Source organism: Centropristis striata, chromosome 13 (assembly GCF_030273125.1).
Source record: "Centropristis striata isolate RG_2023a ecotype Rhode Island chromosome 13, C.striata_1.0, whole genome shotgun sequence".
Classification (NCBI taxonomy): Eukaryota; Metazoa; Chordata; class Actinopteri; order Perciformes; family Serranidae; genus Centropristis; species Centropristis striata.
In genome coordinates this window covers 6,713,295-6,736,655 of record NC_081529.1, presented here as the reverse complement: position 1 = coordinate 6,736,655, position 23,361 = coordinate 6,713,295, and the positions used below count along the sequence as shown (strand labels likewise).

Here is a 23,361-nt window from a genome sequence, read left to right as displayed (position 1 = left end):
ATGGATTTGAATGTGTTTGTTTGTCATATACTCTATATGTCTAATGAAAGGTTTATGTGTGTTTGTTCTAGCCTATCGTCGCCTTCTGAGGGAGCTGACAGAAGGCCCTCAGGTCTCTGGCGACTCTTTCTACATACGTGTCAACCTCAACATCTCCGGCCAGTCAGACAGCTGCTCTCTGAGCGTGCACTGTGATGAGGTGGTGCACGTGCTGAACACCAGGCACCAGGGCGGCTGCGAGTGGCTGTGCGCTCGTATCGACCCCTACAGCGGAACAGACCTGGCCGAACGTGGCACCATGCCCAGCAACTCACGGTATAAAGAAGTCCTTTACAATCAAAATCTGTTCGTTGAAGGAATTTCAATATATTTAAGGTATGTAGAACCTGATAATGTAATAAATTCCCGATAATGTAATAACCCCGATAATGTAATAAAAATCTGCACTTGAGTCCACTGAAAATGTAATAAAACCTGATAATGTAATAACTTCCTGATAATGTAATAAAGTGCATTTCCCAATAATGTAATACACTTCTTTTACCAATAATGTAATAAAGTATACCATTAATGGGAGTTTATTACATTATCAGGTTAGCCTTAATTTCGCAAGTCCTGATAATGTAATAATTCCCCAATATTGTAAAAATTTAACAGCAGACCACCCATTACTTGAGTTCAAGTGGTCAAAAGTTAATAAACATAGAGCTCTTGAGCTAGAGTTGCCTACACAGTATCACCACTTCAACCCAAGTAATGGGTGGTCTGCTGTTAAATTATTACAAATTTTTTGGGAATTATTACATTATCAGGACTTGTGAAATGAAGGCAAACCTGATAATGTAATAACCTCCCATTAATGTTATACTTTATTACATTAGTGGTAAAAAAAAAGCGTATTACATTATTGGGAAATGCACTTTATTACATTATCGGGAAGTTATTACATTATCAGGTTTTATTACATTTTCAATGGACTCAAGTGCAGACTTTTATTACATTATCGGGGTTATTACATTATCAGGAATTTATTCATTACAAAAACATGTGGTAGAGATGAGTACAACAATCAGCCCTAATGTGTCCAGACAGACATGAATTGGGCAATATAACTTTAAAGGAACAAAACAAACAAACAAAAAACCCCAATGCAACGACAAATGCAACATTATACACAAAAAGTCAAACAAAATCTTCATATGTAAAATAATCCCTCCCTAGTCACTGCCAATACACTAGAATTATATGAGCACATTGCCACATCTAGAGCCTGCGCTAAAAATAAGCAAAGAGTACATAGTGTTGTTAAAGTGCACATAATGGTCACGTCTTCACAGAGTCTGAAATGCATTCAGACTTCCTGAAATTCTCCACTTGAATGCTTAAGCAAGTATCTAACCCTCTCCAATTTTAAGCAGGACATGATTTCATCTAGCCATTGTGCATTAAAGAAGTCCTTTTACACTAAAAGACAAAGATTGACAGTGAGAGTTAGAATATGAACCCCGAACATTAAAAGCATATGTTGCAAACCAGCGTGGTGTCGAAGACCTTTTTCATACTGAAAGTAATTGAGCATCATTGCATCTGCAGGATTCTCAGCATGATGCAAAAGTGATGTAACAGTTGAGCAACCATGCAAAGTTCAGCAGGGGTTTGGGGGGGTCTAGATCTGCTTTCAGAATGTAACACACACACACACACACACACACACACACACAGACGCGCACACACATACACACACGCACAGACACACACACATGCACACAGACACACAGACGCTCACACACACATACACACACGCACATGCAAACAGACACACACACACACACACATACACACACACATACATACAAACACACACACACACTCACACAGACACATACAGACACACACACACACACACATACAGACACATACACACACACACATACAGACACATACACACACACACACACACACACACACAGATACATACACACACAGACACACACACACACACACACACACACACACACACACACACACACACACACACACAGATACATACACACACAGTCAGACCTCAGTAGATTTTCACACTTGAGTCCCACAACCTGTTGTTGTCATTGAGAAGCACAGGAAACAGCTGGATGTAGGACAGACACTTTAATGATGAAACAGGTCATTTTTTCTTTTCTAATTGTGTCAAAACCATGATTTTGAGAATATTATGTGTGTGTGCGTGTGTTATTGTGTGTAAATATAGGGCCCAGCAGCTGCTCCTGGTAAAGATTCAGAAGTTAATGTGTCGAGGAGGGAGAGAAGAGAATGAAATTTACCGCAACAGTCGGGTAAGAAACTTTGTGACCTATGAGTAAGAAAGTCTTACACATATATTTGAATATATGACATTTATATAGGCACAGAATCACATTTGACTCACCTTCACCACTTTTTTCTCTTCTCTATTTTGACTCTTTTGCAAATTCTGCACTATATTAAGTCAGAAGTGTCTGTTACTGTAAAGATGTATGTCTTTGCCTGTGTAGAACAATTTACAGCCAGAAGAAGCCAGCCCGTCTCCTGATCCTAAAGCCAGCCCACGCCTGTCTAGAGCCAGCATCTTCCTCACTCAGATACTACAGGTAACCACATGCAAACACCAAAAACCTTCTATTAAGTCTCTTCAGTGCAATGGTGCAGAATTACCAAACAAATAATATGCTCAGATGTCTCCATTAATACTTTTTTTCTGTCTGTTTTGGTTTGTAGTTTGTCAGCAGAGTGGATATAAAGTACAAGCGAATGAACAGCAATGAGCGAGTGAGGATCATCAATTCAGGCAGCACGACACTACCCAAGCAAGGTTTTGAGGCGTTTAGAACAGAAGGTGAGTACAAAGTGATGCAAGTGAACAAAACTGCACACAAGAACTAGAGGAAGCATACCATTACCAGCAATGTGACTCAAATAGAGATCCTATAATGAGAAACTTTATCAACGTAATGACTTATCTAAAAAAAGACGTTTTATCTCAATGTAATTACTCACTGTCTCAAATAATGACTCCGTTTTTGAAAAAACAATGACTTAGTATTGAAACATAATGAGAAACTTTTTTTTAAATAGTGACTGAGTATTTCAAAATAATTCCTAAGTATCTTTAAATAATAGGAAACTTTTAGAATAAAAACTTACCTCATCCAAATATTGACTCTCAAAATGAGGACTTTTTATTTATTTATCATAATGCAATTATGACTCAGTATTTTGTAAAAACAATGACTTAGTATCTCAAAATAATAAGAAACCTTCTAAAAGTAAAGACTTGCCTCAAAAATTGACATGGTATTCTAAAAAATATTGATTAGTATCTCAAAATAAGGACTTTTTAAATCTTTATTTATATTGTGTAATTACTTAATGTCTCAAATGATGACTCAGTTTTTCAAAAGATAATGACTTATTACTGAAACATAATGAGAAACTTTTTGAAAATAGTGACTCAGTATGCCCAGGAAGGCAGCAGAGATAATCCTCACAGAGTGAAACCAAGGGGCTATAAAACTCCTGAATCTGAGCTGAGAAAGAAAGAAAAGCCGCTCCAAAGGAGGAAAAACACTGAAAATCTAACTACACTAATAAACATAAAAGATAAATCCTAATATAAGAAACTGGGAATACTATCTAAACTGTCAAGGGGAAAAACTAATAATAAAAGCTCCAACAAACAAAAGGCGCTCCAAAAGGCAGGAACCAAACCTGACAGGAAAAATAAAATGAATCTACAAAACAAAGGACTAAAGGGGGGAAAATAAAAATTAACACAAAATCACTCCAACAGGAGGAAAAACAAAACGGCTGAATAGAAAAACTATGAAACTAAATACTGGCGCTACAATAATAAATTACAAAGAAAAATCTCTCTTGCGTGGAATACAAAAAGGCGAAAGAAGGCAGGCTGTAGCATTAACAAGATAACTGGCTGGTATGGTGACGGGTCAAGGCCCCATGCGGTTTGGCCTCTCATTTACATGAAACCCCCGTTTTTATCACGGAAAACGATTATTTCTAAAAACTCCGGGCAAAGTGGAGAATTTGGAAAACTCCGGTTATGTGTTGTCGTGTCAACTGGGAGAAACAAACGGGGTTTTAGGTTCTCACGCTCATTCTATGTGGTTGTTTTGAAAGGAACAGGAAGTGGCTTGTGTTATTCGTTGTTGATTCTGAGGATTCTGATTGGCTTGCATGGCTTTATCCTTCTCCCTACAATGCGGCCCAGAGGTTTGGCATTCTTATCATGGCGCTCGACGGCGTATTTATGCGGGTTGATGTAAATGACAACTTTTTTTGAAAACAGAGGGGGGGGAATATTCGTTTCTCTAAATACCCTGCTATGTATAAACGTGGCCCAAGACAAGGGAAACGCAGACTATTGGAACACATGGAGAGGAGAGTTACTATTTCAAAATAAAACAGGAAATAACGAGACCAGAACACAAAATAAAACAAAATAATGATCTAAATATCTCAAAATAATATATTTGTATCTTTTGAGAAAATGTGTGAATATTTTTCTCATTTATTAGAAGTTTCTTATTCTAATGACTTACAGGATCTGTTTGTCTTTCAAGTTTTCATTATCATTTTTTTACCCTCTACTGGCAGAAATGGGCTTCCATAGCAACAGCTGAAAAAAAGCACAAAAAATATATACATGGACTGAAAATTCATGCAGATATTTCAAAACATTTGAAGTAGTTGAAATGCTGAAATTGATTTTTTTAGAGTTGCAGCTGAAAAAAAACAAACGAAAGCAGTTGAATTAGACCTTTAGGCGACCTTGTTTTTCTGCCAATGGATGTATAATTGTGAGTGTTTGCTGTCTTGGCTGCACACAGATGCTGCTGACACAGACAGTGAGCTGAGCAGGAGTCTGAACCTGATTCCCTACAGCACCGTCACCCCCCAGCGGACCCAGAGGAGGAGACCCGTCCTATTCACCCCCACTGCTCTGGCCAAAACCATCATCCAGAAAATACTGAACATGGGGGGCGCCATGGACTTTAACATCTGCAAACCAGGTCAGTGTATGATGGGGGAAAAGCAAGCTGGCAATGTCTTCACAAGGAATATTTTCATCTTGTTGGAAAACCCCCAGAGAGTTCATCTATTGTGAGTCAAAGATGGAGGAGATAGCCGGTAACAAGCGTTTAAGGAGAGAGAAGCAGAGAGAAGGAAGCTTGGGATTCAGGTCAGGTATTGTACTGCACTGTGGTGTAAATGTTAAGGAGTGTAACCGGAGAAATGGTGACAAAGACAGAGGGAACTTTAAATCTCTATTTAGGGATAATTAACCCTCCAGTCCCAGGACTATTCCCAGGTCAGTGAGGTCAGACTAGGTGTTGGTGCACAGAGATGAACATCTGGTGATCTGAGTGATGACGCGGTTCGATTCCCCAGGGAAGAAAACCTCAAAAGTTTCTGTTCCTTTCATTAACAAATGAAACTGATTTTCTTTATTCCACTGTATTATATGCTGTTGTTTAGACACCCTGTCCAAAGAAGAGTTTCATCTGAAACAGAATGTGGAGCCCTTCATTCACTACAAAGAGAAACAAAACACATTTGAATGCATCACCAGAGAAAACATAGAGGCTGTCGCTTCTAAGGTAGGCTATTAATGACTAGTGTATGTGTATGTGTGTGTGAGTGTGCACCTGCATTTATCTTCTGATGTCTTTGTTCTTTAAATAAAAATGTCCTGCAGAATTAGAAGCGTCTGCACTTAACAGAATAGTTTAAAATCCCCCTCTGAGATCTGTACGATAAATATGTAGCTGTAGCAAGCAACAGTTAGCTTAGCATGACGGCTGGAAATAAAGGGAAAACTTAAACAAACAGTTGCATTTCAGACAGAGGTATATTTAGACAGACAGTGTGAGAAAAAAATACAGTGTGTTGTTGTTTGTTTTACATTAAAGCATGTAAAATATTCTACAGGAAAGCCAAAGTTTGAAAATGAGCATATGTCTCCTTTAATGAGTTATTTCTAGAGGTGCTGGTGAGTGGGTTTTGTTATTACTACCTCTTTTTGCTATATTTAGCTAACTGTTTTTTTAAAATCATATTCACTGTACAGATGAAAGAGTTGTAATAATATTCTTATTTAAATCATGTAACTCTATGCGAGAATGCTGATAGGAGTATTTCCTCAAAGTCACCCTCTGCACATTAATTTTTTTGTTGTTACATTTCATACAGTCATGGAAAAAATGATTAGACCACCCTTGTTTTCTTCAATTTCTTGTTCATTTTAATGCCTGGTACAGCTAAAGGTACATTTGTTTGGACAAATATAATGATAACAACAAAAATAGATCATAAGAGTTTAATTTAAGAGCTGATATCTAGACTTTTAACATGGTTTTCTTGACAACAACCAAAATCATAACAAGAAAAACATGGATTAATGTACCTTTAATTGTACCAGGCATTACAATCAACTAGAAATTGAAGAAAACAAAGGTGGTCTAATAATTCTTTCCATGACTGTAGATTAATGTATGCTTTAAATTATCATCCATATTTTATTATCCATATTTTCCTCGTTAGAGGAGGACATTTCAGGATCTTCATTTTTGATCTTTTAATCTCATCAATCTGGTAACACGCCAGATTTTTCATTGTGCCGTTGAAGTGTTTTGTGCTTATCTGTGCGTTCTATCACGTACGCGTCACGTGTCCGCATTACAAAGTATAGACTTAAATTTATTTGCAAAACCCATTTTTTCCACTCGTCATCAGGGCAAGCACTGCCTGCTGGAGGCTGAGCTGAGCTGCGTCAAAGACCTCCTGCGGAGAGAGATCTACCCAATCATCATCCACATCAAGATCTGTGAGAAGACTGTCAAGAAGTTACGGTACGTCTGACAAACTCATTCTCACACATTTACCCAGAGCCTGTCAGCCGCAGCTGCAAACCACAGCCCTTTTTCCCTGACATATACGTCAATCCTTGCATGATCTTTAACTCTCAGCGGGAGGTGAGAGCGAACCAGCTAAAGGACAAGTCTGTTTTTTCTGACTCTCTTGAACTCAGCAGTTATATGTGAGGTTTGCTGCACAGTGAGATTTAGCAGCCTGAAGACAATAGTTGAGTCAGTGATATGAGATAGGATTAGCTGAACAATAGCTTCCTGTCCACAAAGGTGAGAACCTGGCACTTTAATAAAATACATCCTGGAGCTGTTTCATGCTGTAATGTCAGTGGAGACACCTGCCTCATGCCTTTAAATAGACAAATAAACCCACTATTGTCAGCCTGACAACAAAGTGCACAATCTACTGTTGCAAAGTGTCTACAGGATTTCATCAGAGATAATTGGTTCCAAACATTACCGCACTTACCACCGCTGCACTGCTTCCTTCCTGTTTCCTGTCCACGCAGGAGGTTGCCTCTGCGCGTGGACTCGGAGGAGGAGTTTGTGAAGTCGTGTCGGGCGAAACGGAAGGAGCTGGAGGGCATTCCCTGCCTCTACGCCAGCCTGGAGCCCGAGGCGTGGGCAGGGACGGACGACCTCATCAAGGTGATCAAAGACCGGATACTGGAGGAGCAGAAGAAGACGATCTGGGTGGAGCAGGACCTCCTGTAGACACATCCACACATTAAACACCCATGGACATTTTCTGCATACGTATTTATGCTAAGACTGAAAAAATGCACACGTGGACACACACTGCTTAAAATAAATGCATTATATATTTTGTAAATGTGTGCTTTATTTTGATTTAGAGAAATAAACAGATAGAAAACATCAGAAAGAGTCTTTTTTTGCTCTTCTGTGAGTTGTTCTTTCAATTTCAGTCTGATACGACTTAACATTGGTTCTACTGCCCTCTGGTGGCTGATGGCAGGCTCCCACACAGGAAAGCTCCAAGTCAAATCAAATTAAATCAAAGCAACCTTTTATTTATTTATATAGGAGGGTTCTTTCTTTTTTGCAAATTGGTTATGCAGTGCTTCTCCTAAAAAATGTTACAGGAATAGAAATGTTATATAAACCGATAAATCACTGCTATTTGAATAGAACAAAGTAGAATAAAACTGAATGCTTAATGTTTTAGAAAACACATTACAATGTTGCACCACATTAGGGGACATGAAACTGTGACTGACAGCTTTACATAAACACAAGGCAGGCCCTGAATTTGACCAGAAAGTTGCACTACCTGATCATTGCATGTGTCTAGAACTCTTGTAGGGCGACCCCAAATAGTTGACTATTTGACGTTTTAATCGGAGCCTGACTGAACTAACAATCTCACAGTTGGATCATCAATGTGACGGGAAAATGAAACAAAGGATCGTTCCAGTTAGGCTTTATGGGGCAGCTTAATGTCTGATTTTACATAGAACTGCTTGGTTTCTCATAATAAAGCACAATAAGTTGCCTATTGTGGGATAAATGTCAGCATAAGAATAATTCTGTAAGAGAAAATTAAAAGTAAGGGTATATCTGAATTGCTGGCCCACTTCAGGGCTTTAAAGGTCTGAACAGTATTCCTATCATAAAGGTCAACACAGGCATTAGTGATATGAGCCAGAGGTTCTGAACCTTTTTAAAGTTGTGACCTCTTAATATGAAGCAATATCTCAATGTGCCCAACAATGTATTTCATGCACATATGCACTATTTTATGTTTTGAATAAACCGACCAATATCAGCTGTGAACTTTAATTAGTTAGTGGGATGACTCTGCAGAAGAAAACCTCAGAACTCCTCATGTGAAAAGACAATTTCTGGGTTTATTCAGGAATTTTATCCATAATGAACCTGCATGGGTTCTGGTCATTTTGTTGATTTTTGCAGATTATGAATCTGTGTTTGGATTTTTTTTCCTTTTTCAAAAGCCACCAGATGGTCCAATTTGTCAAAAAAGGGCAGGCAGAGGGGGATTTAGAATAACCTGTTTCATAAGGGTGCTGGATAATCTCCTCATCTGCCAGGAAAGACGTGCATGCCGCAACATGTCATGTTCCCAAAAATGCTCATATCAGTCAGATACTGTGGGTGAGAAACCCAAAACACTGTTTCAGTATCACTTCAGTCTGTAATGCTGCATTTTTGACCCATTTAGTGATATATACTTTCAGCATTTTCTATTTTTCTCGTTAAGTAATAAAATATATGAAAGTAACAAACATGATGCAATGAAATATGATTATACATGAGATACGCCGTATGAAATCATGAGAAATAATCTCGATTGCACCTTCTTTTCATCAAGCTGTCTCTCTCTCTCTCTCTCTCTCTCTCTCTCTCTCTCTCTGTTTGTGTGTGTGTGTGTGTGTGTGTGTGTAAAGTAGAATGACTGCCAGAGCACAAAGTTATATTAAGCAAATTCATGAGAACACAGCGCTGCAAGTGAAATCAAGAGTGGGGGTGAAATGTGTGACGTTGATTGAAAGCAGATGATGGTGTTTGTCTCTGTTTGCGGTGTGTGTGTGTGTGTGTGTGTGTGTCAAAGTGAATCAGCTGCTCTGTAGGGGCTCGTTGCTATGTTTGATGTCACAGGATGAAAAGAGTTCACAAATAACAGGATTTTAACCGCATCAGCCTGAGGCAACAGAAATAGGCACAGATCCCCCCACAGCCAGATTTCCTTGTTATCATTCTTTTGGTCTAATATTTTTGAGTGAAGATGACATTTGTTTTTGCAGGTACAGCAGGTTATTTTCAGCACGCGGGGCTCCTGAGGGAGGGGGAGCAGGGACATGGGGAGGAGAGGAGGGCGAGACTGTCTCTATAAATCATCCCTGAGCTGAGACATGTTATGCTGGAGCTGACCCAGAAATGTGAATTTTTCCCCTCATGAGCTCACTCTGCAGAAACCTCAACTACAAAGTCTCGCGGTGTTTTGCGTGCTCTCGCTTCATCTCCAAGAAAAAAAAAAAAAAGTGGGGGTCTCGCGCATCCCAGCCACAGCACAAGGCAGCTGACGCGGCGCTGGGAGCTGGCGGACACATAAAGAGGTAAGAATGTGCTGTTTTTGTTGTTTTTACTCGTCTGTCTTATTGTAAAGAAGACATTTTTAAAGTAGCATAACGGTCCGCTTCTCTGTGGCAGCAACGTGTTTTTTTTGCATGTACCTTTGCTCCGATGCTGTGCACTACTTTGACACCTAGACACCGCTACAGGCAAACTGACAGCGTATATTGACAAAACCACAAGCTGCACTGGAGCTCCTTGTTGTTGTTATCTCCACCTAAATGTGGCAAACAGCTACCGGCGACGCTTTACTGAACCGAGCCACATGCCGAGAGCTCCCCGGTGTGAGGAACAGCCCGTTCCCGCGGCGCTGCTCCCAGTCAAAGGCTACATTGTGTCCGGTCTGGCATCCGCTGGCGGCTGCTGCGGACAGGACGGTGTGATTCATCTGTCGTCGGGCTGCTCGGCTCCTTTTTTACGGCTTTATCTGTCGGGGTGACACCGGCGTTGACGTGGTGGTAAACACAACAAAACGTGGACGAGTTATGAGGCAACTAACCTCCGATAGGTCTGAGGATTTATAGCCCGCAGCGTGACTTTAAATCACACTGGGACTTGTTGACGTGCTGCGAGTGTAGCCGACATCTGAAAATATTCATGTCAACACGAAAAGGTGCGTTTTAAAGGAGTGTTTCTCCTCCGTATCCCTAAATATTGATTTACTGCTTCAGCCTACTGTCCACCTCTACAGGAGACCGTGTCGGAGGAAGTATTCAGATCTGTTACTTCAGTAACAATGCCACTCTTTAACAAAACTCCATCATAAGACAAAGTCCTGCGTCTAAATGATACTGGAGTAAAAGGAGCAAAGTGCCTACACTGTAAAAAGAAAAAAATGTATATATATAAAAAATGTATATATTGCAACGGAGTATTAGGGCCACATTTAGAAAAAATAATAATTACGAGATTAAATTCGTAAATACTGAATTAATTACGAGAATAAAGTCGAACATATTTAATTAATTACGAGAATAAAGTCGTAAATATTTAATTAATTAGGAGTGTGTGTGTGTGTGTGTGTGTGTGTGTGTGTGTGTGTATATATATATATATATATATATATATATACACCAGAAATTTACTGTATTGTTTTGTAATATTATGTGCATAAAATGGAAGGTTAAATTTGTTTCTCTTTTTTTTTTTTACTGTATTATTAAATTATTTAAAGGTCTTGAATGTTAAATTACAGTGAATTCTATGAAAAAATTCAGAAAGTACACATGATATTGCTAAATGTAGAATTTAGACAACTTTTTGAAAATAAAACTGTAAAACTTAAGATTTAATGTAAAAAAAAATAGTAAAATAATGATTAATACAATTAAAATATTAAAGTTTCCTAACCGTTACAGTCATATAAAATTTAAAAAAACGTTACTTATCCTACATATTTAGATATATAGATACATATTTTACACTTTAAACAGTGTAGCTTCAGTAACAAGTACCTCCATAATGCAGAAACATGGCCCCATTGCTAGGCTATATTATATTTGACCATATTTCTATTACATATTCTACAGACTTAGATTACAGAAAATAATCTTTTTCCGATAAAGATCCGCAATAAAAAATCACACCAGAATCATTTTAATAAAGGCCTATTTTTCACAGAAAAAAAAAAATAACGATGCAAAAATCATTCTCTCCAATGTTGTCAATCATATCGCAAGTGCAGTGTCAGTCAAATTGCAATTAGATTTAGATAGTTTTTCCAAACCATTCACCCCTAAAGAACATACTAACTAAATTTATTATAAAATCTGTGTTCCCATGTATGTATATTTAATTATATTTAATTTATTAGCGAAAATACTCAGTACTAGTATTAAATTCACACAAGAGTATAAAAATAAATAGGCTTTACCATGTGGTTATAGACTATTTATGGAATTCAAAATTCATCAGTCTTCATGATAGTCTCTTGAATGTGAGAACTTTCTGCTTTTATCAGTTTTATATAATTGTTATCAAGCATTTTTAAAAAGCTTTTTTGGCATTTTGTTGAAAAAATGTTATATTAAGAATAGTCTTTAGCTGCAGGGCAATTTGTGTTGCGATGAATTGAACGGGTGTTGAATTATAAACTGGTATGAAGTAAAAATACTCAAAGAATGAGTAGCTCTAAATACTTCTACTTCCCTTTCTTACTTATATTTGAGTGAATTCTCTTCACATTCCACCACTGATGGAACATTTTAATATTTCCAGCTCCTGATATGCCTGATTGAATGAACATTATGTGAAGGCAGTTAATTCGTTGGTGTGCAGGGAAGAAGAGGAGTGTAGTCTGTCTGCAGCCTCGGGAGAGGGGAATGATGATTTTCCATGTCAATGGTCTCCTCTCAGCTTCAGGAAAGAGGAAATAATATGAGCACTGTTGCACGAGAGCTCCAAATTTAGAAGTGTCAGAATGGAAAAAAAAATAGCGCCCTGTGACTTTGAAACTGCACGGGGGGAACAAGATCGACTGTAGACACATGAACGGTAATTGACATCAGCCACGGTAGAACATCTTTCTGCTGCTCTCTGTAAAGTCATTATTTTGTGCCTTACATGAGGACAGAAAGCTTCAGTGTGTTTTGCACATGCATCTTGGTTAGGTGTGTAAAATATTTGCTGTTGGCCCTTTTTCAAAGCTTGCTAACATAGGAGCTTTTATTACTTCAGAGGTGCTCAGTATTAAAGTGTGCAAATGGTGTACCATAATCCATAGGAAGCTTGGTGTGGGTACAGCAGGATACTTGTGCAATGCAAAAGTTATTAGTTTTTGGTATGCAGAGCCGCCTGGCATGCACACATTTGACAACCACTTGTGATTTTACTGCTGGGAGTGGGAGTTAGGTCAGCTCAGAGAAGTGAAGGAGAAATTCAGTTTAAGAATTTGAAGCCAATAAACTGTCGGGCTTGCTCACATTGCTCTAGTTCTCCGGCTCTTTTTATTTATTGACACTGGGTTCACACTGATCTTGAAAGTTTGTAAAACGCTTCAATTTAGCCATTATGTTGTCATGGTTAAATATGCTTGAATTTAAAACATGCATGTTTTTTTGGTGTTACACTAAACTAAAAGATGTAAGGAATCCAATGATATATTGTTGTGGTATTTTTTCAGGAATTAGATGAGATAACATGCCCAAGTTCGGCTAAATTTCAGCAAGGTTAAAATGCACATGGTCCCTTGACCTCCTCTGACCTCAAGATATCTGAATGACAAGAGGGTCTATGGGTGCCCAAGAGTCTCTCCTTTATATGCAAATCCCATGCAGTTTTTGAAAAAAAAAAAAACGATATAGTGTTTTTCATGCAGTACAAATGTGTTATTTTCATCTACTGTATTTCAGTATTTCTGCATACTGGACTCTCTAAACTGTCTGTGAAGTACATTAATTGGGTATGACTGGAAAGCTGAGACTCTTGTGGATTCAACAAGCCCATTTTATTCATGTGGGATGATGTCCCCACAGTAGCATTTCATTGCAATGAGAGCATTTCTTGAAACTTGACCTTACTGTATAAAAGGACCTGCTGTGACCTCTAGGCTAATCACAGCCTTATGAAACTTTACAACCACAAACTAGAGATCTAGAGCATTCTGAGGATGTGCAGCTTACCTAGGTACACACTTACCAGCCACTTTATTATGTACACCTGTTCAACTGCTTGTGAATGGAAATATCCAATTAGCCAATCACATGGCAGCAACTCGGTGCATTTAGGCATGTAGACATGGTGAAGAGGAGCTGTTGAAGTTCAAACTGAGCATCAGAATGAGGAAGAAAGGTGATTTAAGTGACTTTGAACGTGTCATGGTTTGTTGGTCTGAGTATTTCAGAAACTGCTGATCTACTGGGATTTTCACACACAATCATCTCTAGGGTTTACAGAATATCTCTGTAAAAATCTGTGTGGCATCTACTCTTTACCTGCTATCTCCCCCTAAAATTTCCTACTCCCTCATCCCCAATGGAGGCTGAGGGAGTAGAATGTGTGGGGTTAAAGAGCCAAACAAAACCTGTTCTCCAAATGTTCTTTGGTGTTGTTGGTGTTGATGTGCTTGCCAGTGATGACATAATCAGGTTTTTAGTTATTTCACTCAGTTTCTGTGTGTGTGTTGCCTACAGAGTGCTGCAGGCATGGAGCAGAGGTGAGAGTTTATCCATGGATGTCCAGTCACACTCCTGTAGTGCAGCAGCATGATAAACTCACCACAGACTCTGTCGTAGCCGCCATCTATCTATTCATCGCCATGGTGAAGAAGAGCTGCTGGACCTTGACTCTGTTGCCATGGTGACCCTGTAGCAAGCAACAGTCACTATGGGAACGTCCAGGATGTTCCGCGTCTTCGTCGTCCTGGGCTCGGCCTTCATGATCCTCCTGATCATCATCTACTGGGACGACGTCGGAGCCCCCCATCTCTATTTACACACTCCAGTCTCACCGGGCCCCAAAACCCCACACACCGCTCCTCATCAGCAGCCCCAAACCTCCCGGACCCCGTCCTTCCTGAACGACATCGATGCCTTCGTAAACCAGTTCTTGGAGCCGGGAACTGGCGAGCCTACAGACCCCGTCCCTGCTGACACAAGCAACCAATCAGAGAAAGCAGAGGAGCGGTATATTCCGCGGCGGGAGTGGAAGATTCACCTGACTCCAGTGGCAGCCGAGCTCCGTGAGAGACAGGTTAATATTTTAAATGATCATTACTGTAATTATCATGGTCTTTAATAGTACAAGCAGTATTTAACGGTGGGATTATTTAATGCATAAGCCTTACATAGCAGGAAAAGCGCAGGTAAAAATACTAAAATTCAATAAAATTGAAAATAATTTTTAAATATGCCATTGAGTGTGCTGAATGCTGGCTCACTGCTGTACTTCAATAGAACAGAGCCATCGTTAATGTCACCTTTTAGAGACTTAGTGCTCACATTCAGAGCAATCACAGTTATGGACCCTGATCCCTGAGCAGAAGCTCCTCTCATTTAAATAATGTGAGCCGAACATTTATCTAAAGGGGCTAATCAAGACCAATATAATCGTTGATTTGTTTATTGTAAAGTCAAGCTATTTAATGAAATGAAAAAAAAAAAACTAAACGGAGCTCCTCAACCAAAAATTGGACCTCAACATTCTCATATGATATGTGCAGAACTGGGACTCTTTCTTTGAGAAATACAAACATGGTTTGCGGGGCGTCCTGGTGGCTCACACTGGTAGAGCGCTTACCACTAAGGCTGAGTCCTTGCTGCGGCGGAGCCGGGTTCGAATCCGGCCTGAGCTCCCTTTGCCGCATGTCGTCCCCTCTATCACCCCCCTTTCACTCTATCACTTTCAATAAAGCATAAAAATGCCAAAAAAATACTCTTAAAAAAAAAAAAAATTAAGATTTCCTTTATTGGTCCCACAATGGGGAAATTTCAAGAATTACAGCAGCAAAGTGGGTAGCAAAAAACTCTTATTTGTAAACAGCAGTACAGACTAGAAATATATGAGGTATTAGCAAATAAACAAGTAAAATATAGAGTATAAGCAATTTACAGTATAAACAAGTAGAAATATAAAAAGTATTAATAATGAAAACAAAAATAAAATAAAATCTTATGAACATCATATACAATGTAGACAGAGTCAGCAGTTGGATTTGGACCAAGTTCTCAAAAGTCAAATGTTGTCTATTTAGACTGAAGGTCTTTTCAGATTAAGTGCAAATACATATTGCATGTCGGCCTACAAGTTCAGACCAATCTATATCTATGAACCTGTCCACAGAATCTAAAACATTTGTGTTCTGTAGTGTTGTTGGTTGTTCGATTTCTTCAAATTTCAAACAGTGTGTCAGTTTTAGTGTAAAAGATTTAAAAGGGAAAAACAAACAAGTATTCTGTATTTTAGTTTCCTTTTCTCGTGTTGTCACCGGTGTGTAAAGGCCTTTAACAATCCAGTCTAAAATATTACATATTACAGTCTTACTGACCCATCAATTTTGTTGCACCTGGGTGTACAAGGACTTAAAGTAAAGAACTATTGATTAAATACAATATTGCTTATCAGGGATTTCAATTTATATATTTTTTCTCACAGATAGCAGACCCTCGTTAACTGATCATTAACCGGTTAAAAGGTTAACTATTTACATCTCTATTGCCAAATCATTCATATGTGTGTAAAAGGTTCAAGGCTTTTGAATTCCTTAATGTCTCCGTGACTTGCACACGATGAGCATGTTATTATTTTGATTGCTAATATTAGATTTGTGTGTGTTTTACCAAACCAAAGGAGCAGCGGCGGAGGTTGCTTCAGGAGATGTGTGCTAATGACAGCGTGGTGTTTCCTGGCAAGAACCGTTCGTTTGATGACATCACCAACAAGGAGCTGGATCACCTTATTGTAGACGACAGGCATGGAATCATCTACTGCTATGTTCCCAAGGTACGCAACACCTCCATGTTTTACACATTTAACTCCATCAAAGACAGAGAGCTGGGTACACCCTGGACATGTCTCCAGATTATCACAGGGCTGACACATAGAGACAGACAATCAGGCTCTCATTTACTCCTACGGACAATTTAGAGTCACCAATTAAACCTTAGTGCATGTTTTTAGACTGTGGGAGGAAGGCGGAGAACCTGGTGAGAACCAACGCTGACACTGGGAAAACATGTAAACTCCACACAGAAGAGCTGCAGGCCGGAGTTCATGTGAGATAGGAATGCTAACCACTGCAGCACCGTGTAGCCCAGAGGGCTGTTATTATCTTCCTAAATAATCAAACATTTTGAATTATATTCAGGTGTGATTTTGGCTCAATCAGTTTTATGCCAGCACAATTTCACCTATTTCACTGTAATAACTGAATATTTACTGGGAGACTTTTCCATGTGCTCCCCCTCTCAGGTAGCGTGCAGTAACTGGAAGCGCATCATGATAGTTCTCAGTGAAAGCATGCTGCGGGACGGTGTTCCCCAGAGAGACCCGCTGGCAATCCCAAGAGAACTGGTGCACAACAGCAGCATGCACTTCACCTTCAACAAGTTCTGGAAACGTTACGGCAAGTTTGCAAAGCACCTCATGAAGGTCTGTTCAAATACCATACTTTATACCGAATTTTTGCAATTGCTAGCTTTAATTCACTTGATTCTGCACCTCCAGCACCAGGACATCAGTTTTGTTTTTAGTAAGGTTGTCACAATGAACTTTAAAATTCTACAAGGTCGCCCATAAAGTTGGAATAATTTTGTTTTCAGTCATAATCCTCTGTTAATTGTGGTTTAATTTCCATGTGATATGTTTGGAAGAGATTGATTAATAAAGTTTTGAGAAGATATAGACTTTATCTGTCAAGAAATCACAGAAGTCACAATAATTTTCATGGAAAGAGGTAAAAATATTTAATTCCAAATATTTATTTCCAAATTTATGGAATTAGTTACTTGACACCTTTCAATACCACAGCAAAAATCTCCAGGTGCACACAATATCATTTTTTCATTAAGAAAATGTATACAAACATTTTGCACACTGTTACAGAAAAAGTTTCTGAACACATAGGAACACATTTGTATTAATTAATTTGCTTATACTTGTATAATTCAGCTGTGCAGCCCGGGGTTAAAAATCTGATTGTAGATCTGTTTCATTTACAGCTTTGGTTCTGTTGATACTGTCAAATTTGGAGATCATATTATTTTAAACCCATGGTATTTATAAAAGTATCCAAGTATTGATACTTTTGACAACCTTGATTTAAAAAAAAAAAAAAAAATGTTTTTTTTAAATGTTTTGTTGGAACTGCAGAAGTCACTTTAACAAGGTGAACCAACCTGTGTCACTGTGTGCTTCTGGCCACAAAATTATACAAAGAAAGTCACAAAAGGTCACTCCCCACGCAGTAAACCATTGTTTCTCTAAGCTATACTCCTCTTTAAAGAAACACTTTACCCACAAAATGACTATTTGTATATTGTATTACTGCCCCTGTGTTACTTTGAGTAAAAAAAAAAATCCCGCATGCCTCTGCCATGAACGCAGAAACTGAAAACGGAAAAAAAAAAATGTTTACATTTTAGTATGAATTTAAGTAAATGTGCAACATTTTTGTTGACGCAACCACAAAACGATATATAAACTATTGTTATTTTCACCATCTTAATTTTTGTCCATTATATGTGTAATAATGATAATGATAATATTAATGCAATTTCAATTTACTTTTTGAAGGTGAAGCTGAAGAAGTACACCAAGTTTATTTTCGTGCGCGACCCCTTTGTGCGCCTCATCTCCGCCTACAGGAATAAATTTGAAATGCGCAACGAGGACTTCTATCGGCGCTTTGCACAGGTCATGCTGCGCCGCTACGCCAACCAGCCGACACCTCCTGCCTCTGTGGACGAGGCGTTTGGCGTGGGCATCCATCCCTCCTTCTCCAACTTCATCCAGTACCTGCTGGACCCTCAGACGGAGAAGGAGATGCCCTTCAACGAGCACTGGCGGCAGGTGTATCGGCTCTGCCACCCATGCCAGATTCAGTATGACTTTGTGGGCCACCTGGAGACCGCGGAAGAGGATGCTGAACACCTGCTGCGCCAGCTCCGGGTGGACAATGTGGTGGAGTTCCCCACCTCCAGTAGGAATCTCACATCCAGCAGCTGGGAGGCCGATTGGTTCAGCAAAGTGCCTGTTGAGGCTCGGAGAGAACTCTACAAGCTGTATGAACCTGACTTCAGGCTCTTTGGCTACGACAGACCAGACTCGATCCTCAATGAGTGACTCATGTTTCTACAGAACTGACCCCGCCACACACAGACATGTTTTTTATATTATGAGATAATGCTACTTTCCAACAACGGCGACACCTCCCCTTATTCTGGGTTTGCAGATGTGTCCTCCAGTCTTGTGTGTCCTACACTAAATGTGCACATTGTTAAGGACACAAAGCAAGCACACACATAATTAGATAAAGCCAGGTTAATACCCATTATCCAATATTGTTTTTCTTTTTAAATGATAAAGATAACAAGAAGCACATTTTCCTTTTAAAATCACACGTTGAGATATTGATTGTGCAAACAGCATGTGTCCCTGACAGGTTGTACATTCAGTGTAGTCTCTCAAAACTCCACGCCGAGGGTCGAGTACTCCCTACTTTGATGTCATCTCCCGCCTGTCATATGTGATGTCACAGTTACATTGTGACCATAAACTGTAGAAAAAGAAGTGAACGTAGCCACCGTGATGTCACCCAACATTTTAAAGCCTTGATTTTTGGCGTGTCACTAATTTGTTTTCTTGAAGCTAGTTGGACAAGAGGAGTAAAGTCATCCGCTTACATTAGCTCGGTCAGTAAGGTGCATCCATAATTCATTTTAATTGTGATATTCATTGTGATGCTAATTTTGTCTAGCGATACACAGGCCTAAAGCAAAATCTACTTACCAAAAATTTTAACAAGTTTTTTTGTAATTTTTAAAGTGTTTTAAAGTAATTTTTAAAGTGTTTCTAAAATGACACTTTTAGGCGACTAAAATGTTACTATTATCTTTCATGAAGTAAAAAACATTGTGAAAGGCTCACAGTTCCACACAAAACGCCAAAAGAAGTTCATAACTATATACAGTTTCCTGATTAATAGTCACCCTTCAGCATACCCTCCGTTATTGCCTATTTTAGGAAAGGCAAGGCAGGTTTATTTATATAGCACATTTTAGCAACAAGGCAATTCAAAGTGCTTCACACAAGACATTAAAAGCATCACAACAAAGGGTAGAAAAACACATTAAAAGAGCACATAAAGATCATCAAAACAAAACCTTAAAAATCAAAGAAAATACCCCTAACAGCTAAAACAGAAGCTAAAATATAATTTAAGTTATATTAGTGTTAAGAGTAAAAGTTTTACTCTAAATGGGACCATAATTTACAAAATTAAAAGAAAACTATCGATTTAGATCATAAATGTGTTGGGGAAATGTTTATTGAGGTAATAAATCAAATAAAAAGTAGAGTCATTTTCTCATACACCTCTATACAATATGACTTCTCTTTACAAGCAGTGGAGTCGCCCCCTGCTGGCCATTAGTAAGAATCCAGGTGAAGACTCTTGCACGTAGTTCACTTATCAGACACCAAGGCTTCGTCCACTTCTTTTATACAGTCTGCGGTTGTGACTAACGGTGGCGCTCATGCAGGCTTTGTAGCAGGAAGCCGAAGTGATGTCACAGAGCCGTACTCTGTCTGCGATGTCATTGAACCCCTTTTGTTTGTGACACCAATGCAGATGCAGTGGACAGGGACATGTGGGCAATTGGTTATAAAACAAGGTGTTGCTATATTAGTTTTAAGTGTAGTTGGACCAGAGTGTTAGTTGCCATCTAATTTATTTCACATTGTGTAAGTGCAATGTTTTATGTCGAGCATGAAAGGGATTTTTATGTATTTCAGCTATCAACATCAGAAACAGGAAGAATTCTTCTATACCTCATACACAGGTTAAAGTGAGATTTTATTGAAGGGGGCTTGTATGAAGTTTTTATCCAGTCAGTGTGTTACCTACAGTAGATGGCGGTTAGTTAGGACACCCCCAGTTTGGAGAAGCAGGAAGGAGTACCAGCACAGAACTTTTACAATGTGCTCCTGTGGGATGGTGGCAGCAGTAAAACCTTTCCACCAGAGCCGGTTCCTAACCAGTGCCTAATTGCGACCGGTTCTTTAGTTTTTCACCGACAAAGAGCCGGCTCCTGGCCGGGAAAACTGGTTCAACATCGGCAGCAACTCTTGACTCTCCCTGGTCTTGAACTGCGAACCGATACGTTAGTGGCTGGGGGCGGGGCTATCTGACCAACAAGACCAACTTGGTGCCGTTAGGGAGACCAACTAAAACGTATATCATTCATTTATTTGATTTGTTTAACTGCAATGTGTTATTGATACGGGTGAGCTAGCGTGCTAATGTTAGCGGGCGATTGATGGCTTACTAACGTTAGCAGGCTAGCGTTAGCTTACAACAAAGTCCAACATTAACATCTTATGTTCAGTGTTAATAAGAATGTATTTGGTACATAGTGATGAAGATGAGCAACACAGATGTGCTCTAGAGACATGTAGTCTGCCGTTGCTATTATACTTGCTGAGAGGGCGGAGACCTATACAGACGTTAGCAGTGACATAATGATGTGGCTCTATAGCCTGTGGACTTGTGGTTCACAAGTTGAAACAACTGCGAACCACACGAGCACTGGCTCCGAACCGGCCCGAAAAAGGGTGTTAAAGTGTATGCTGTACTTAGAATGTTTGGCTGCTTCACCTCACCATCAGGTAGGTGTTTAAGTGTCTGTGTGGGAACTGAAGCTGTTCTGTGCTCACTTTAAACCACCAGACTCCATTGCCGGTAGTCCTGCCTGCTTCTCCAAACTGGGGGTGTACTGACAGCCTTCTAGTGTAGATGAAACGCTGAGTATGAAAAAGTAGCTCATATAACCCCACTTTCAAAAATCTGAACGATCCCTGTAAGAGGACACTCATGTTTAATGCACCATAACAACAAATCCTGCTGCTTCTTTCTTCAGACCTGGCACATTATATTTCAGAGTGGAGAAATCCATCAGAATATAATAACAGAAACGTTTCTGACAACATGTACGCAGCTTGTTCATTTGTTTCAAAGCTTGATATTTTGTCATATAGAAGCACAGCAGCTCCATTAGACTGCACAGCTGGATTTCTCTCAGCTTGTCCTTGAGGCTGTGTCTTCATTCTTTTCATTTATTTACAGCTGAATGTACACAGGTAGGCGCCTCCGTACATTTAGAGAAACTGGAATTCAAAGGGAACATTATTTTATTGAGTGTGTTTCCATGACGCTGCCATCATCAGCATTATGTTTCCACACCCAAACAGTTATTAACGCTGACTTGAATTGGGTAACCCCCTAAGACTGCAGCAGTGTTTGAGAACATGTTTTCTTCAGCGGCAGCATTTTCATTGGACGCAGTATTTTGTAGCAAGAAGCTGAGCACATTCTGTGAAGCCAAGTTCAAACAAGTTCATGTTTTTTTCAGTATTTGCAGAGAAGACGCATTACTCCACACGTTGGGTTGATGCAAGATGAGGCTATGCTAGTGTTAATGTCAGAGTTTCCCATGAAAGGTGGGATCATGTTGGATCAATCACAGCATGATCTGAGCAAGGATCAGCCCGCATGTTTTATATATAGACAAGAGTGGGAAGATAAGACAGTGCCTTTGGTTGCAAAAGTTTACACAGCAAAAAAAGTATTTTTGTAGAAGGACATTATTTTTACTTTGAACACAATACAGCAAGAACTGTATGAAGCCACAAGGTGTATTTGATAAACTGGGGGCCTTGTTTTTCTTTATTATTCTTGGGAAAGAATAGGAAACAGCAGAGCCCTTCAGCAGAAACTGTCTTTATTGGAATTTGTATGATTTATGACTCTGTGAGGACTCTGTCAGTGTGCTCGTGTCCAGTGGATTGTGTTGTGTGTCGTTTAACACGCAGGGTTACTGTGTGGTTTGTACTGTATGTGATTATTCTGCAAGATGTTCACACGATCGTCTCACTGCCGTTTGGTTCGTTTGTGTTTTTGTGGAAGGCATTTTTGACTCTGGATAGGATCGAATTATTCAGCATCTATGGCTGATTTTCCCCAAAACATCAGTCTATGCTAAAAGAAGGGACACATCTATTCATCACGCACTCAGATTTTCATATCTCTCTGTATTTTTGTTGTATTTTCTTACAGTTCTAACCATATCAAGAGTTCTTGGCTGTATTTTCTTTTAAAGTGTTAACACCTCTGTCAGATGGAATCACTTTCTACGGGAAAAGGAAATGCTTATTTATTGTTAGAACTGGAATTAAATGAAATTTAGATTACAACTGGTGGTGGTACGTAGTTTTTGCCCGCAGTGAACCTTCAACTTTCTTCAATTTGAACAGTGTAAAGGTTTGTTGAAGCTGCGGTGCCATATTTTTATTTTCTACATTTTGGCTTCACGCCAGTTTCAAAGATTAAAAAGAGTCACAGACCTAAAAAGCCCTGAATCAATTTTTGTGAGTCATGTTTTTCTAAAATATGTATAAATATTTCATGAAGTTACAAGAGACTTTTGCTTTTTTGACAAACTTGTTCTTCTCATCTATGGGGAAAATGCAATTGAATTCAGTTTCATCAGTGGTGTCATGCATCATCTGGACTTTGTATAAGAGAAATAAAGGTTGTGGGGCATGATGGGAAATGTAGTCGTCTCTCTTTTTGAATAATCTACCTCCGTGATATATATTATATATCACTATACAA

General features: G+C 39.2%; 2 protein-coding genes across 3 annotated transcripts in view; both read left to right on the top strand.

The window, feature by feature from the left end:
• Positions 1-7,771, top strand: part of card11 (caspase recruitment domain family, member 11) — a 30,079-nt gene extending 22,308 nt beyond the window's left edge. The window contains exons 18-25 of the mRNA XM_059348219.1: positions 72-315; positions 2,249-2,333; positions 2,532-2,627; positions 2,755-2,872; positions 4,884-5,066; positions 5,533-5,654; positions 6,790-6,905; positions 7,433-7,771. Of these exons, the coding sequence (XP_059204202.1) occupies positions 72-315; positions 2,249-2,333; positions 2,532-2,627; positions 2,755-2,872; positions 4,884-5,066; positions 5,533-5,654; positions 6,790-6,905; positions 7,433-7,637 (1,169 nt within the window). The 3' untranslated portion in view covers positions 7,638-7,771. The remainder of the gene's footprint in view (positions 1-71; positions 316-2,248; positions 2,334-2,531; positions 2,628-2,754; positions 2,873-4,883; positions 5,067-5,532; positions 5,655-6,789; positions 6,906-7,432) is intronic.
• A 2,207-nt stretch (positions 7,772-9,978) lies between these two features.
• On the top strand, positions 9,979-23,152 carry chst12a (carbohydrate (chondroitin 4) sulfotransferase 12a). 2 transcript variants are annotated; one of them, XM_059348796.1, is made up of 5 exons: positions 9,979-10,018; positions 14,165-14,723; positions 16,320-16,472; positions 16,941-17,120; positions 18,264-23,152. In XM_059348796.1, exons 2-5 carry the CDS (start codon positions 14,358-14,360, stop codon positions 18,810-18,812), a joined length of 1,248 nt encoding a protein of 415 aa, XP_059204779.1. In that variant the 5' UTR covers positions 9,979-10,018; positions 14,165-14,357; the 3' UTR covers positions 18,813-23,152. The 2 variants fall into 2 exon arrangements, with proteins under 2 accessions (XP_059204779.1, XP_059204778.1); XM_059348795.1 differs by lacking the exon at positions 9,979-10,018 and adding an exon at positions 10,500-10,647.
• The last annotated feature ends 209 nt before the right edge of the window (positions 23,153-23,361 follow it).